We start from the raw sequence: 17,959 nt of genomic DNA on the forward strand, positions 1-17,959 counted from the left end.
CACCAAAAACACTGATTTTCACAGTCAAAAAATACAAGTCACATTCACTGAATGAGTTCGTTAATGCGCATGTTCCACGTCGAATTTCAATTTCTGAAAATATTCATTTTGGTTTGACAATTATCTCTACGTTCATGTTTTCTCTGTTTATCGGTCCGGAATGCTGTAGTGTCCTTCAATAGTAATTCTCTGCAACAGGAAAACCTGGCAGGATAAAAACAGGATAACGTTTCCATGGGAACTCACAGAATCCCGGGCGAATGCTTAATTCGCTGTTCGTTTAGACAACCCAGCTGCCACAGGCATAAGCGAATGTATTGATGCTGGGACTTCTAAAGGGAGTTCTAAAGTAAACCACTAAAAATCCTATTCCCTGGACCCGAACCATGTTGCAGAATTGTACGCGTCCTAATCATGCACTCAAAACAAATTCCTCGAGTGAGCTCCTTCGTAATTAGTCGGGCAAGTTCATAGGATGAAATTAATCAGGTACCGCTAATAGTGACGATTACATTTCTAGCGGCAGTTATTCTTACTGGAGGAGCCAACGCTACATTTCCTGGTGCATCGAGGTTGCTGACGATCAAGGAGACTCAAGACGCCGGCAGACACGCAATCGCCAGCGAGGAGATACATCCTGGCGACACCCTCGCGGCCGAACCGCCGCTTGCTGCTTGTTTGCTACCTGAATTTTACGGCTCGCATTGTCATCACTGTTTTACGAGGTGAATCTCTGAGAGCTACTCTGTCGTTTCAGCATTTGAACAGACTTTTTTGGAAATGCTGTTACTCGCCAGACAGTTATTGCATTGCTAATACTGCGATGCAGATTGATAATTAGCGACAGTCATTAATAACCTATAACAGAACCCTGAGAGTTTACTCAGCTGGATTTAAAATCATTCGCGTGGAATCCTCACAGGCTATTACACTCTGGGCTCTTCGATATTCGAGAAGACAATCCACGTCTGGTTAAATTATGCTTTCCTTGAACCACTCGATTGAGTTTAGAGCTAGTCAATTATGTATGCACCGCTACGGTAAACGTCATGCTCCTTGTGCGTAGCGTACCGTGACGTTACGTGCTGGAATGGCCGAAAAATAGAGGTCAGGACCTATCAGGATGAAAGTGAGTTTGGTGGGAGACGACTGGTTATGGTGCCCTGACTTGGCAGAGTCCGTAAAGTGTCGGGTTCGGTTAACAATTGGAACTCCACTTTTCGGAAATTCTTAGCCCTCAAGTACTCCCTCTGGTGGCGCGAGTTACAAATAAAGATTACAAGACAGTAATCGTAATCGGATTGAAACGTTGCAACGTGATAAAAGTATTATTTAAATAATAGAGTACAAGACCCAGCCCGGGCCGCTCGCGGATCCCCATCTTCCCCACCGGGCTTGCTCGACAACCGACCCCGTGCGAGATTAGTCCTGGCGAGTCGACTTTCTCTCTCGTCTGACACTTCTATCTCGCTCGGGCGTGCACTGTCAATGTTCGAGATATCGTATAATTAATGACGAGCATCATTGTTCTAATAATGAAATCTGTTTTACTTGCAGACTGAGGGCACCTGTAGGTTGCAGTATATGTAGCAGTGTGGCTTTCTGCGGTTCGTCATGCAGAGATACTGCGATGTCAACGTATCACAAGTACGAGTGCAAAATCATAGCTCTTATGATAGGTAACAGACGCACCAATAACAGTAACTTTAATTTTCCTCCTAACTATTTATACGCCTCGTACTGATTCTTTGGATCTTTCATTTAGGCTCCGGAATGAGCATTCTCAGTACGGTTGCATTTCGAATGGTGACCCAGGTGGGAATCGAGGGCTGTCTCGAAATTTGCAAAAGGATAAAACTTGGTCAAAACAATATAAACGAAGCCAATGAAGAATCGAGAACGAAGTCCGATGAGAAATTGGCGATTAGCAAATCTGCCAAGAGACGATTGCGCAAGAAAAAGCTCAAGGAAGCTGGAGAAAAGTCAGCAGAGGACTTAGCCGATTTTACTGGGCAGGAGATGAACGAAGAGCAGAACAAAAGTCACGTTGACCTTAGAGCTTATGAACTGGTGACGCTTGCAGGGCAACGTTCACCAGAAGATTTTTTACGTCGCACGTTAATGGCTACGTTTCACTTGAAGTGTTTGCAGAAAGTCGGTTTTTTCGTAAATCCATCCAAGTTTAACGGTAACTTTCTTACACGTATTGTAACGTATATTTCCTTAACCCGACACCGATAACGAAAAATATGAGAACTGACCTACGTTACCTTCGACCGTCCACCCTTCGCTGATGCATCCGCAAGCCAGGCGGGCGCCATCCAATTCTTTTTTTCACCGGGACCTGACGAGCCGTTATGAACTGGGAGTTGCGGTGAAACAGGCCCAACTCCGCCAAAACGAGAGCTCTGACGGAACCTACAGATAACGCGATAACTTAACGAATTCTGTAGGCTTTTGAAGACGCGTAAAATCGAGATACGCAACCGTAGGTGCTAATTTTTGGGGTCGCGTAAAATCAGCAAACGCAACTGGATGCACAAACAGGAGCGCACGGTTACGGAAATGCGCGACCGCCCAGGCTGCTAGGTTGAGGTAGAGAGGGTCGGAGCAAGCGTCAGGTAAACAGTGCGAGATACAGAGAACAACGAATCCAGAACGTAACAGAACGAATCTGAACTATCGATCGAAATTGCTTCACGAATTAATAAATTGGGAGAACTCACCGGAGCTGGTGCATCTGATCCCTGAAGGCCGAGAACTGCATTCGTAGGACACTCGGGTGGGCACTACACTAGGACACGGCACTACACCTTCGGAACACTCACAGGAATTCATAGAATTGCCTGGATACCGCGAGAACAACGCGAGAACTGTACGAACCGAGAACTTGCTACACTGTAGCGAAACACGGCAAGAAAAACTATCAACAGATAGCACGGGAGCGCGAGCCAGCCCGTGACACCTCGGTCGGTGACCCGAGACAGACTGCTTTGACAATAGCCAAATGCCAAATTCGGGCCAAATTAATCATTCTGATTGGTCGAGAGCCTTATAACCGATAACTCTTCCATCTCCTTCGAGTCGTCCCTTTAAACCAAATCGAGAGCGTTCCTTAGCGAATCGCTACGTAACACTTTTGGAGATCCTCCACGGCCGCTTCCCCAGGGCATCGGGCGACAGCTGGGCACCACGTCCTTAACTCGGGCAGGAGGTTCCTCTTCTGCCCTTAACCGTATCACAACTATATCCGCCCGCTCTACAGCCCTTTGCCCATCTCCAGCGGGGCGCCGGTGTTTCACCCAGGCGTCTGCCGGTCCGTGGAGACGTCTCCGTCGGGCACTCTCCTCTGCCGGGCAACTCGGTACGTCGAGACTATCTCCCCACGGCAGATTCGAGTGCCTCGACCTCCACAAAACAATAACGAAATCTTCCGAGAACATTGGCATAACTATGCAAATCAACCCGAGAGCGTAGCTTCTGAGCAGGGTGGCGACCCAAAGGGAACCAGAAAGCGAGAACGTTATCTGTATCGGTAGCCGAAGTCACCTAGTGACCGTGAACCGAAAAATCACGTCACAGTACATACGCAAAACTGTTATTTTGCGTATCATGATTATACTACATATGCAATCTTATTTCCAGAAGGTCCAAGCGTCGAGGAACTTTTAGTAGGTTCATTGCTACTGAGAAATTTGCAACTTTTGCAATTTAACGCCCATGAGGTATCCGAGACTCGATTGGGAAACGACCATCGTTTCCGCGGCAGCAAAACTATTTACATTGGAGTGGCCATTTATCCAACGGTGGCCTTTTTCAACCATGACTGTTACCCGGCAGTTACCAGGTAAGCAAAAAGGCGAGAAGGAACAATGGTAATAACGTAGAATGTAAGTGTAAACAGCATGAAAAATTTATGAAATTTCTTCAAAAATTCATACAAGTCTATACTCTTTATTGACAGATACTTTTCCGGTCGCAATATCGTGATAAGGGCTATACGGCCATTGAGAGTAGGCGACGTGCTGGCCGAAAATTACGGGCCGATCTTCACTAAGCGAAGCCTCGTCGAACGGCAACGATCCTTGACTGGTCGCTATTGGTTCAAGTGCTCCTGCAGGGCCTGCTACGAGGACTGGCCTGGTTTTAAAAGTTTGACGAATGACTGTGCACGACTGAGGTATCGAAATAATTCCATTCGAATGAAAATTTAAAGTCCCGTTATCGTTCTGTGGTTAATCAGAATAACAGCAAAGTGATTGGTCTTTGTCTCAGGTGTCCGAGTGAAGGATGCACGAGGCTTCTGGTGCAGCCACGAGAACCAAAGAAACCAGTGAAATGTCCTGGATGTCAGAAAAAGGTGAACCTTGAGCATCGCTTGAATAAGTTACGTGAATGCGAATTAGATTATGCACAAGGTCACGCGATTATGGAAGCGGAAAGGGTCGACGATGCTATTCAGGCGTTTGCAGAAGCTTTGGAGAAATTTCACAAGATTGCTTCGCCACCTCATCGGGACACTCACTTGGCTGAAATTGCATTGGCTGCCTGCATGGCGATTTCCGGCAATACTTGGAAACCAACAAATAGCGGTGGCGGGGAACGTCAATTGGCTTTGCTCTGATCAGTTGATATTCACATGATTTCGTTTCGGTTCCTGAAATCATATAAGCTCGACGTAGAAAATGAGGAACTATACCGAGAAATATTGTAAAAGAAATTGTTTAAAGAAAATTAGTTAGTTCTCGTTCCTTCATACAAAGATACTTTCAAATACTTTTTATTCTCCCACGATATGTTTGGAAAAACCATGGTAGAGGTAGCACATAAAGAATCTATCTTTCACAAATATATTACGGGATAGTTGAAGAAGGGTACATTAATAAATAAAGGATGACATTTTTAAGGATTTTATGAATAAAATCACGCTGCATTATCTTCATTACTTTTTCGATTTTTTTGGTTGATTTATTTTTTATAATGCACATGTTTCGTGAAAAAATTAAATTCCATATATGAAATTAGCTTTTAGAGTTTCATGTTTCGGTACAAAATTCACTGGGCAGTCGACGGACAGAACGGGGGGAGTTTGGGGAACCGGTGCGCGCACAAGTCGCGGCCGGACGAGTCCGTCGAGTTCTTTTACAGATTTTGTTCGAAAAATGAACGCTTCTTGTTTACAGTATTCCCGTCACATTATTTCCCTTAATCTTCTCTTTTGTTGTTGTTCAAGTATTCAAAACTTAATTCGAACTAATTGACTATTGCAGTATTATTGCAATCATTATTTTCAAATTACGTTTCGCAACTTGTTGGGCTCCCATCATTTTTTTGCATTTTTTGTTACTATTCGCTCTCTTTGCCCATTCGCTGAAAAAGTTTCATTTTGCTTTTCCCCCCTTTCCCTCTCCCTTACTCTTATTATATTATATTCCTCATTCACAGACGGCTCGATGGAAATTAACGCGGTGGCCAAAAAAAAATAAGTTGGATCTCCCTTTCGTATCCCATGACATTTTGCTTCATGTTCATTTTATATCCCTCACGCACTACAATTCTCTCCATCGTTTTTTTCATTTGCCAACACGGAAGAGACATTTCGCGGTTAAAATAAAAAACACTGATTGAAAACCTTCGTAAAAACGCGGCGCGTGTCACAAAGATGGTAATAAAAATTCTCTTGTTCCTGTTCTATCGGGTTTGACTTTGCTTTGCTGCGGCCCGAAATATCGTCATCGACCAATTTGCAAACACTACGCGTTGACATTTGTTAACGTTCTGTCAGTCGCGATGATCTTATCTCATTTAGCGGAAAGCTGATTTCGTCGTTACGTATTACAAGTCATACGCTATATACCGGGTGGGACACTAATCGACAATTGTTCCTTAATTTTTTGCTTTTAGTTCCTTTTTCCAACTTCTTCTGTCCCTCAGAATTATCATTATTAGCTTCAATTTCAGTTAACACATGCATTGTACTTTTTCGCAGTCAGTTACAATTTTATCCCTTTTTGCAAGCCTGACCTTTATACCTTCTAACGGTGCTTTGGCGACCTCGCGGTTACGAAAGACATTTTGCAGTGTTACTTTCTTTACGCAACACTTTTTTGCCTTTTTTCTTACAATTATTTGGTCAACCTCCGTCATCCTGTGAAATCTGGCTGAATCGTTACGTTATTAAGCATATTAAATTAACAAACCAGAAAAATTAGCCACACACATTCTTCGTATCGTGAAATGCATAAATTGAACAAACTTTTATACGATACTTTCATACTTCAAATCAATGATCGCGGTTGCCTACGAGTTTGATTCAAAGAGAATTTGAGAAAAGCAAATGTCAGCACAGTTTTCCAAGGGGTTACTTTTTGCGATTGCCCGCAAGTGACAAGACAATGTTCCAATATTACAAATTAATCGCATAAGATGATCATCGTAGGACTTCACGTTCTCAGTAACGTATACTTATTTTCATGAAACTTAGAAAGAATATCAAAGACTGTTTTCTCCTCAAAATTGCGAGTGTGGAACATTGTCGAAAATCATTAACGGAATGGTTGACGTACGTAACCGCGGGTTCTTATTTGTTAAGCGTCTTCACGCACCTCAGCACTCTCTAGATATTATGTTTTTCTTCTCAAATAGTTATTCATACACAAACAAAGATATTATGCACATTACCAGGATTCAACGGGCGTGACAAACGACTACTAAACAAACGTTACTTGGGTAAGGAACGCAAACTGGCAAGAGATTCGTGGTGTGCGGTGATTCTTCGCCATATTCATTTCTTAAGTAATGAGACGACGGCCAAGATGATTACAACGACGACAACGAAGGCAATGAGGACGACCACAATTACAAACGTAAAGGTAATAGTCTTACGAGTATCGAATTATAAAAGTAATGTAAAGTTAATGAGCATTGCCAGATGCGAAAAACGGTACATTAAACGTTTAACTGTCCTAACGAGAATCTTTGCGATGGAAACTGCTTGAAGTAGACGATCGGTAGAAATTAATTGTACACTTTATTTTATCTCTGTGTGCTACAAACTAAAATTAAAAAAAAAAGGTTTTTCTAGATCATGCAAATTTATCCGCAAATTCTGTTTGCTCTTGTTCTCCCTCTTCCGCCACCGAATTGGCGATTTAAATGAACAGATCAGCGACGATCTGTCAAAAATTGTTTTTCCAGACGAGCTGAAAGATGCGACTTGAAATCGCCAAACGATCTCAAGTTTTGATGAGCTCAGCTTAATGATCACAAGTCGCTCCTCCCAAATCCGATTACCTGCCAGCTAACTAAGTCCGTAAGTCTAAATTGAATAATTAGTACACATTTGTCAAATGCGACCCACCAGGGGTTAACAATATTATTGGTAATAATCAATCGTAAAAACGTGATCAAGTTCAATCGTATACAACAAATCATCACAATAAAGATTACGTTCGCAACGAAAAGTCAGCTAGTGAGTGTTATATCGGTATTCTCGTCTTTATCTCTCTCTCTCATTTCTCTCTCTCTCTCCTCTCTCACTGTCTCGATCTATTCGGACATTCCATTGGAACACAGAAATTATTCATGTTGATTATGAAATTTCTTAGTAGATCCCTGATTATTAAAGTAACATAAGGGAGCAAAATTGAAAACCAGTGTTTACTTATTATGGTAATTTCTCATTGTTCCATTTGGATAGTCACGAAAAGAATCGAAAAGGAGATTAGTAGAATCTTATCAAACTAAAGTATCGCATACGGAACTTAGGTTCAATACACGTTCTTTGATGGAAAATAAAGTTAAGAAAACGCTTGAAACAAAGAATTCGAAAAACAAGAACAAAAATTATCTTCTTTCAAAAGTTCTTTTGCAATTTCGCCGATTGTGTTAGTAAACGCTCACGCCTACGCATTTATCAATTATAAAACATTTTAGTATCGTCTCGGCTACTCTCAGTGTTCAATTTTATACGATTCTTAATTTGTTCGAATTTTGAATAGTTTCTCTGGAAGTACAGTCAATCTAATCATGGTCATCCAATGCGCGTCACGCGTACTGCGTCCCATGCGCGATTTATTTTTTTTTTTTTTTAATGAAAACTCGTCTCTCAGCTAGTAAATTATACAATTGATTTTTCTCTGTGCATTCACAGACTTAATCGCATTACTGTTCACCTTCAACACTAAATTTGTTTACTGGAAAATAAGTTGTACCGCCGCTATTGTGATCGACACCACGAAATATGCTTGACCTAAGTTTGACGAACCTTGGTTGAGCCTTGACACAAAAGTTTGGTGGTTAGGTAGAATACAAAACGAAAGTAACTGTTCGCAAGGATTTTTTGGCCTCCTTATCCAAAATGTTGTCTTGTTAACTCTGAGATATAGCGCTCGCCAAACTGTACTTGGCGCTCATCTAATGCTTGGGTGTTTGTTAATACTTAATATTTGCTTTTCGTGGGGAGCGTGGAGTAGTGTTTGTTTGCTGTTTTCCTTTTCTTGTAGATTTTTTTTTGGATTTTTTAATAATTGTTTTAATATGTTGTTGCTGCTTGCTGCTGCCGCTGCTTTTCAATGTATAACGGGTGTTGGTGTTATAAGAGTGCTTAGTGGTGGCGTATATTCTTGTTAAGCAGTGCTCTCGGTAGTGGTATTCTGCACCGGTTGGCTCTCCTGAAAAATGATAGTCAAATATGCATTAGAGAGAGTTCCATCAGGAAAGACAGCTTGTAAAATCTTTCAAATTCCCAACCACCACGACATTTGTTTCACCCATTAAAAAGCAACCAAAATGCAGCCTCAAACAAAAAGATTTTGTGTAAAGATAATTGGACAGAAAAAAAACCTTTTTCGTTACTACGTAACTATCATCTAGAAGATAGGATAATATATAAGCGAGCATCCTTTATCAATACTTTTACAACTATACATAGGGTAGATGATAAGACTATAATATTATTTTTTAGAAGTTTAAAAAACTCAAGATCCCTGGTGAGTAGTAGCCAGCAAGCGAAGCGCCTTACATTAGTAATACGAATTCCTGTAAAAGAGGATGGGAGGAAACTAAGCAAAAGAAAAAAAAAAAATAGAAAGGAATTACCTGTGGAGCAGGGGTAGCGGCAGGTGCATCCTTATCTTTAGGTGCATCCGACTTCTGCTCCGGCTGAAAAGAGTACAAAAAAAATTCGTGCAATAGTCTCGGTGCCAAGCGCTACGATAAGATAGAGCTGCAGATTCTTCGGCGGGACTCGCGAGGCCCAACTTTAGTCCGCAAAGTGCTCCATGGTTTCTGTCTCTTATTTAAAGTTATATCACCTAGCACTACGCCGACAGCCAGGCTCGTAGGATGTGTTATTTACAGGAGAGTGTGACAGTTGCTCGGGCCACATGAAACGAGCGTATATTAATCAACCAAACAGAATTGCAAGTAAAATCTAAAAGTTCAATTGCGTGTGGCATCGAATGAATACGAATAAATCTCTGAGCAAGAAATACTTTACGCGGGAATGGTTGCACATTAAATGGCTACCGACGAATTAAACGCTTTTCACGGAAGATTCTGGGTTGACAGGTTCTTGTTTGAGATCTCCAAGATTTTCATCGTAGAAAAACAAACTACTAGGGTAGAAAAATATTCCAAATGAAATGATTCGTGGAGAGGCGATTAAATTTAATAATGGGGATGTGGGATTATTACGATAATCCTGTTATCAGTACCTTGACGACCTTATCAATGGACTCGGTAAGGGACTTGGAAACTTGTGCTTGAGGAGGCTCGCGTTTGTTTGTAATGGCGGGCTGGACATTTTCTTTATTGGCGGTTTGTAGGTTACTGGGACGGGCTTGTCGGGATACGCGACGTCTGTATCGAAGTCGCTGAGGTCTTTGTCCACCAATCTGACCTCCTTCACCGGCACCCTCTTCCTCCTCACTCACCTGACAATTGAGATTGCTATTCGGACTTGTCGATACGTCATATACATGTTACTGTTTGCTTTTAAAAAGATATAATGAATGTCAATTGCTTCGAGTGATTATCGATATAAATGTTGTTGATAGGATTCTTAATGGGGCCTCGTATCAAAATATTACGTTACTACAGGAAAAAAATAGAATAATAAGAGATTCTCAATAAGTTTTAATAATACTAAGAGAAAGTAACACGCGATTCAATATGTCTATAAAAGTGTTGTGAAAAATCAACTATATGCCTCTATCCTTACCGTTTGACACCGTACAATGTTATTACCCTATGTCACATAGCGTAATAGCATGCTACGGTGTGCTGGGAGCATATCAAGAACGACGAACATGCACCACCACCACCACCACTGATGCACGAGCATAGTCATTGCTCCAGTGAACAATTCTTACTCGTCCTTTTATTATATACTAATATTTATTCACGAACAGAACTACCTAACAAATGCTTTTACATCCTAGCCGCAAAAAACAATACATATTCTCGACCACCCATAAGCCGCAGCAACTTTTATGCGGGATTGTTCTCTGCCTCTTTTTTATGAGGAACAATAAATACTCTAAGGTACCCAGGGCGTTTGCCGTAATTGATTGTGCTCACAACAAAGCATCAAAGCACGAAAAAGTGTGCTGAATTACGTAAGAATAATACTTTTTCTGCTCTGACTTTTTTGTCATACAAAATCCGAAGTAATAATCTTGTGTCAAATGCTTCTTTACTAACTGTAAACTTTTATACACCCACGGATCACTATGCAAACAAATATTTTATAGACTTGAACTTGATGTACTGCAACTGGTTTCTCAATGTTATCTTTTGCTTTCTAGCGATCAACTGTTCACTGCCGTGAAGTTTGTTCTTCGAACGAACGAGAAGAATCATATTAAATAATAATTAGAAAATAGTAAAATTAATGACTTTGTATTTACCTGACCATCCTGACTGCGGGGGCGCCTGGGAGGTCCACCGCCCCTTCCTCCGCGGAAGTTACGACGGAAAAAGCGACGGGGTGGTCCACCGCGTCCTCCACGGCTTCCACGGGGAGCGCCTCCCTCGCCAGTACCCTCGACGCCCTGTTCGCCACCCTCGCCACCATTTTCACCCTGCTGAGGGGTCGGACCCGACCGACGGGATCCTCGATAGTATCCGTCGTAGTGACGTTTCGGCCTGTAACGTCGCTGCTGGCCACCGCCTTCGCCGGCACTCGCGTCCTCGCCAGGTTTACCCTCGCCTGAAAACGTTACCAATTTTTTATTTATTTATTATAAACAAAATATATCTACAGTGTGTCATTGTATCGCCGAAAACGATGAAGATAAATATAACAATTATTAGACCTGTACTAACCAGACTCGTAACCTTCCTGGCCTTCGCGGGGTCTACGCTGGGGACGTGCGTTACCACGTCTCGGGTAGAACCACTGGCGATACCCACGACGCTTGTCAGCTGCATAGGGCGAACCCTTAACCGCTTCGCCATCGGGTCCCGTTACATTGGCAGCTTCATTTCCTTTTTCGCCGATTACTACGTCAAACTCGACGACCTCTCCGTCGCCAACGCTTCGCACGGCCTTCTTCGGATTGTTCTTCACAATGGCCGACTGTTCAAAGACAATACGAATAGTTAAGCGAACAGAGCGTCATATCACACACAATACTATGATCAAATGCGAAATAGCTTTTAAATAGCTTTGTAAAGAAACAAGAATCACTTATAGAATCAGTTCATAGAACCTTAATAACTTTATTGATATAATAAAACGATTTAGCTTACCTGATGGACAAACACATCCTCCTTGGTGTCATTCCTAAAACAGAGGAATGAAATGAACTTCGTAAAACTTCCTTGTGCAGTATCACCAAATCGTATAGGTTAATAAACATGTTAAGATTTTTCTAGAGGATCTTAAGAATAAATATGGCACGGGGGCAGCGCAACTGCAACGAGCCCGATTACTTTCGAACCATACGAAACCACCAGGTTTCTCATCCCTTGAAACTGGAAGAATCGATAGATAAGTATATATAAATGTGCGAGCGTACATACACGCTCGTCCCTGCTCCCCGGTAGTTTCTACCCCGATACACATTCGACAGTGCCCTCCCTCCCCCCCCTCCTTCGCCCTAGTCACTCCCCGCGACCATTCGTTCCCGTGGCTCTATATAGAGAGAGATGCTAACACTACCACAGATATATATGTATCTACACGGGCGAACGGACCCTATGAAGCTGCGGAGCAAAGCACGGAGTTGAAAGGTCGTCGACCTAACGCGTCCTTCTAGCGCAGAAAATACGTTCCCTCCCACTCCTCCTCCTCCTAACCCCACGAGCGGCCTCGTCAATTCGGTCCCTACTTTTACTTATTCACATAATTTTGATAAATACGATGCTCTTATATCATCTCTATGTATCGCGTTTTGCGATTTCACTTTCAGCAAAAAGAATATTCTCCTATTAAAAAATCTCCAGGAAAGCTAAATTATTTAAAAATCACTCAATTCATTTGTTCCAAGTATGATTTGTCCTGTTCAATTTTAAAATCCATATAGCAACACACGTAGCAACTTCCCACAGCAGCTTTTCGCATCTAGCGGTATATCTGAACTTTCTGAAAATACATGACAGAAGTAATTGGTAACCCAAAACCGACAAGTGGCTTTAATTTTTTTCCACGTGATTTTACGGATTGGAGGAAAGACTCAGGCGAGTGTTGTAACAGGAGTTAAACGTCGCTGTGCCTAATTACAAGGTACGCTCAGAGCTGGCTTCTCTTTCTGTCGTATGCGTTAGAAACTAAGGTTTCCTTGGCCGCTCGACGAGTCGAATACCTGCAAGAACGGAAAGTCTTTATTAGGAGCCCCCCACCCCCGCCCGCCATTCCTTCGATTCATGGGGATTCATGGGGGGGTTTTCATGTATCCATATAAATATCTACTGTCGGCATTCCTTATATTTATCTTTATTTTCGACTGTTCCAAAAAGACACACTAACATAACTACGAGCGATTGATAGTCTCAAAATTGATTGATACTTTTCTCAGATACAGCGACCATTCTTCTCTGACCCTGCTTCTCTGAAAATGGTTTTTGAAAAAAATAATAAAACAATACAACGATCTTCCTGGAAATCTCGATCTGTTGTTGCATTTCCGCGAATAACTACTTAGAACGATTTGAAGTTGGTTGCAGTTCGTTGCCCAAGCATAAACCCAGTTCGAAGTAACTTGGCGAATTTGTCATCAGTTGAATGAACCCTATCGATCCGCAACCATGGTTAGATTTCCTCAGTTATTTATATGAGAGATAGTACCGCGTCAACGAGAGACTTCGGAAATACGCTTTTTAATGAAATTATTTTTAAAATGTATCATTTTGTTTTATAAAAGTCAAATGTTTTTTGAGATATAAAAATCAATGATAATTTATGATTTTATAAGATTATCATCCACCTTGTAGCATTGCGCTGCACGCGAGCAAGGACATACAAATCAATTGAAACAATTGTCGGTTTTAGTTTTCACGGCACAACATATCGCGTATAAATTAGATTAAAGCCGCGCTTCCATTTGAAATAATATTTCCTCGTAACTACACGGCACGTAACTTCCAAGTAGATAATATCGCATCAGTTCTACCGGCAAATTTTTGGCGTGTCGCCAAATAAATAGAGACCTAGAAATAGCGAGGCTGCTCCATTATATCTAGAGCCACGTGCACAACCTAGAGAGAACGAATCTTCATAGGAAGTACATACGGAGACACGTCCTACACACGGTGGGTAAGGAGGCGAACCAACACTCACAGCCATTGTTAGAGCATAATATTCGTTAGATGCAACTGACCCAGAACGAACCACCGGATTTTACGAATTCTGCAGATTCCTCAGGAACGAGCAACGATTCCTGCGACAACAACTTGCAGTTTCCAAGTAACTCCAAGAATCCTCATCCAAATTCACTCGAGGAAGCTTCGCCTTATCATAAACCTAATCGGCATTAGGATAATCTGTTCCAGCGTTCCTCTCCATGGAGTATAAGTCACCGGGAATTCTATACGCACTTCCAGACTCTGTTATATTCTTCGCATCCCGAATAGACAGCAGGACTGTTATATCGCGCATAAAGAGTTCCGTCTTTTAAATATTTATTCTTCACGTTCACCTGAGTGTCATTTAGATGCACGCGGAAAAAATCCTTGGTCGCGTCTAGCATGTCTAGCATGTCTGGCATGTCGCGAGTAACGCGTTAACGATGTGCGTCCACGTCAGACACATTGTTGTTTCACGGGGACTAAAATTACTCACGAGCTCTTCGATGTTAATTGAGTAACGCCTCGAATAATCGCGACAAAACTTAACGCAAGGATACCAAGGACACGCGTGCTGCGGTATAACGGGAGTTAATACAATTATCAGAGACAGATTAAGACAATATTATTAACAATAGCGTTCAGACTTACCTGTTGATGAATCCGTAGCCACTCTTCACGTTGAACCACTTCACAGTCCCGGTCACTTTGACAGCTGCAACAAATGACAAAATTTCGAGTCAGATAGTTCCCTGAGCGAGCCGCTCTAGTTGCGGTTCGTTGCGCCAAACATTGCATCTTATTTGTTTGACGTTTTCGAGTCGATATTATTCAAAGCGTATCAACAATTCGAAAGTGAAACCCCCGACTACCACAGTGTACTTTTTAATAGTAATAGTACAGAGACACGTGCTTCTTATGGGGCATATAGGAATTCTTTTTATTCTTACGTTAATAGATTAACTGACTTTCCATTGGAAATTCGAATCGACTGTCTACAAGATGCGGTAATATTATCCTCCTGTGTTTAGCCTGCACTATATAATCCGATTGATAAACAAGTACACGTGTCGACAGATCATAACTATCAGAATGTCAGTATACGCAGTGTATCGTGATACAATCTGTGATGAGTACTGAAACGTGATTTTTTTAATACGATAATAAATTTATATTTCTTTACCAACGAAGTGTTTTTCATGAACACTATACATACACATATTTGTCATACACTGTGAAATGGTGATCGTTTTAGATAAATTTTCATTTCTACCGGTTCCCTTCAATTGAATTGAATTATAATTCGAAATATAAACGCAATAATCCTGAGAGGTTTTCAAGGACCGTAATACAAATAATATTTGTCTTCGACCCCGATCATCTTGGTACAACACTAAAGTCAATTTGTACGGTACACCGAAAATACCTCCTCTTTTGCCAAAAATTTAGTTAACAGTTACGCTTACATTGGAGTGTATTGGTTCAATATTATTTTCGAAATATATTCTATTAATAAATTAATATATAACCGATGATTATATTGAAGATTTGAAAAGCAATTTATAATTTTGAACATGATTTTCACCCGTGTTTACATGCTGCACATCTGTATAGTCATAAATGCCTCAAGGTATATTATTGTCACTGCTACTAAGAAGCGTCAAGGCACTGGCGACGTAAATACGCTCCTGCAAGTGAAACTGTCGATAGAGCTGATCGCTAAATAGTGTAACTGAAAGCGAATGCCGATTACCAGCAGACACAGTTCATTTATCCGAAGTCGTTGAAATATATTTCAAACGATATGGTATATCAGTGCAATAGCGCCAACGAAATTTCTCTCCGTCGAGTCTTTGATGAAATGAATTTGCCTCAAGTCGGTCAATCATAACTTGTTTTTTTAGGTGTAGATAATTACATAAATATTTTTCGTTACATATTCTCGAAATAACGAGAAGAAATAACACTCGAGACTCGGGTTGCAGGATAAAATAATTTCAATTGGTTATCGTTAGATCAATAGTAGTGTCACTTTTACTTTCGAAGAGACGCGTAACTTCGATGACTCTAGGATGATATCATAGATTGCTACTCACTGGATTGCTCGAAAAGAATATCGCGTGGGCAGCGAGTACACGAGGCCGACATTTTGAAGAATCGACTGTAATCGTTAACTTATGAATATTGGTGCCATCGACAGAAATTTATAATTATATAACATTGGTTAATTAAGGAAAAATTGTTTCAGTGCAATTCAAGGTATCACTAAGTAAATTTGACAATTGAATCGCGATATAAATTTAAAAAAAGAAGGGAAGGCATTAACTACCGATTGTTGCGTTCAACAGATGAAACCTTGATGTTGGTCTAAGCAGAACCGTTTTGCTCTGTCGAACGTATAGTCAATTAATAATTCGTATCGCTTGAACGTGGACATATTACGGGATTATATTAGAGGACTAACAATTGAATGGATAATAATTTATTCTTTAGCGAATTTAAGGAAGTTTGAACTTACGTATTTGAAAAGCACGCGAATTTCAGCCGATAGCCAGTGAACCAAACAAATGCCCGAATAAAGTGACCCTTAAATATTGAAATTTCTGCAGAATACTGCTAATGAAAATTGACCTCTAGATAGTAAACAAGCACATTAAACGGAAAACTGCTAGAATCAATTGTTTTGAGATAAAACAAAGCATAAATAATATACGGTAATATTTTAAAATCAGTTAAATCTGCAAGCACGTGATCAAACGGCAGTATTAGGAGGCTTCAGGATATTATTCATTAGATTTCAAAACTAGGAGCCGACACAAGCGTAGTTCCGAAATAGCTTTCTGAATGGAGCAGACATTTTCGATGGTAGAGCCTTCAAATAACCGACTTGAAAATTTCGTACTAACGCTATAAACTTGAGGTTAAGGATTGATCAAAATATATTCAAATAAGTTAAGATGTAAAGATGGACATAGAAACGACTGAGAAAAATAAAAGCAAGAAATGCGAAAATATAAAATGTAAGGTTATGAGTGTCGCGCAAGATGTTTGAAGTGGGAGAGACAGCACGGGGGGCTCGTGCCATGAATTTCAGACGCACTGAACTTCATGAGTCACTTCTCGAAGTTTCAGCGTGATTAGAGAACAGACTCGTCAAAAGGTAGTAATAAGAGGCAAAAGAAACTAGCTTATTAATTATAACAAGCAATTAGAATGGAATAACCCGGAGAAAGAGTAATATCCCCGGACGCAACTAGCTTCGCAACGAACTTCTGAGAAAATCGATTTCAAAGCGCGGGCTTGAAAAGCTGTCGGAGAATATATTTCCCAGTAGAGAACCAGTTTCATTATCCGATTAAAATTTACGGAAAAGAGATGATCCAAGCCAATATGCTCGAAAAGCTTTAGCCAAAGCCACCCTAAGAATTTCGGGATTTATTGAATTTTTTTCACGATCCCGGCACACCGGCCACATGGCAATACGTCTGCTGGGCGCGGGCGCCATTGCTCTAAAGCGCGAGTCCACAAGAATTTCTAAATTTTTCTCGGAGGATTGAAGTAAATTACTGTTATTCTGTACGAATAAAAGTGACTTACCGATGACCAGCTTTTGCTGGACAGCCTTGGGTTGTTCGGGCTGTTTTTCCGGGTCAGCCATGGTGGTGGTGTTAGGTGTTAAGACACGCCGCTGCCGAACCTAGATGTTCCCGTCCTTCTGGTTGTACTGTTGGTTCCCTTCTAATGTTCCCAACATGGCTGCAGCTCCAAGCGACCGAACAAACATTGTTCTTGTGTAACGAGCATTGCCATTGGCTCTCGTGCGCATCACAGCCTCAACCGGGCCAATCGCCGAGCGAGTCTCTGCGAGTATCGGCCCGCGGCACACGTTACTTGCTCGTTTCTACGAGCCGGCCGACAACAGCCGACGACTGGTGACGACGAAGGAGCCGAGTGGCGCCGGCTCGTCCTAGTATCGGCCAGCATTTTGAGAAATCATAATCCTTGCTAATAGCTTCAACGACCGTGGCTTCAATTATCCATAAATATATAATACAAGGCATGTTTCTCAAGGTTTTTGGAATCTTGCAATAACCATCATTATGCCTTTGAGTAATGGAATTTTTCTCATGTCCAGACTTAACCTCAAGAAACGTGACAAATATCACGCGTC

The 17,959-nt window shown here is 41.4% G+C and overlaps 2 protein-coding genes across 6 annotated transcripts in view; one reads left to right on the forward strand and one right to left on the reverse strand.

Annotated features, from left to right (window-relative positions):
• Positions 1 to 4,942, forward strand: part of LOC107269306 (SET and MYND domain-containing protein 4) — a 10,657-nt gene extending 5,715 nt beyond the window's left edge. For all 3 annotated transcript variants that reach the window (XM_025086585.1, XM_025086584.1, XM_015743005.2), the window contains 6 exons: positions 521 to 725; positions 1,558 to 1,679; positions 1,766 to 2,188; positions 3,646 to 3,847; positions 3,965 to 4,180; positions 4,276 to 4,942. In XM_025086585.1, coding sequence (XP_024942353.1) covers positions 521 to 725; positions 1,558 to 1,679; positions 1,766 to 2,188; positions 3,646 to 3,847; positions 3,965 to 4,180; positions 4,276 to 4,624 — 1,517 coding nt within the window. In that variant the 3' untranslated portion in view covers positions 4,625 to 4,942. The remainder of the gene's footprint in view (positions 1 to 520; positions 726 to 1,557; positions 1,680 to 1,765; positions 2,189 to 3,645; positions 3,848 to 3,964; positions 4,181 to 4,275) is intronic.
• Positions 4,943 to 7,011: 2,069 nt separating this feature from the next.
• On the reverse strand, positions 7,012 to 17,543 carry LOC107269307 (B box-binding protein). 3 transcript variants are annotated; one of them, XM_015743006.2, is made up of 7 exons: positions 17,386 to 17,543; positions 14,440 to 14,503; positions 11,755 to 11,788; positions 11,329 to 11,581; positions 10,911 to 11,212; positions 9,100 to 9,162; positions 7,012 to 8,672 (listed from the first exon to the last, which is right to left on the reverse strand). In XM_015743006.2, the coding sequence occupies exons 1-7, from the start codon at positions 17,444 to 17,446 to the stop codon at positions 8,628 to 8,630; spliced, it is 822 nt and encodes a 273-aa protein (XP_015598492.1). In that variant the 5' UTR covers positions 17,447 to 17,543; the 3' UTR covers positions 7,012 to 8,627. The 3 variants fall into 3 exon arrangements, with proteins under 3 accessions (XP_015598492.1, XP_024942354.1, XP_015598493.1); XM_025086586.1 differs by lacking the exon at positions 9,100 to 9,162 and adding an exon at positions 9,717 to 9,935; XM_015743007.2 differs by lacking the exon at positions 9,100 to 9,162.
• Between the last annotated feature and the right edge of the window lie 416 nt (positions 17,544 to 17,959).

Source organism: Cephus cinctus, unplaced genomic scaffold (assembly GCF_000341935.2).
Source record: "Cephus cinctus unplaced genomic scaffold, Ccin1 Ccin1_scaffold0629, whole genome shotgun sequence".
NCBI classification, from domain to species: domain Eukaryota; kingdom Metazoa; phylum Arthropoda; class Insecta; order Hymenoptera; family Cephidae; genus Cephus; species Cephus cinctus.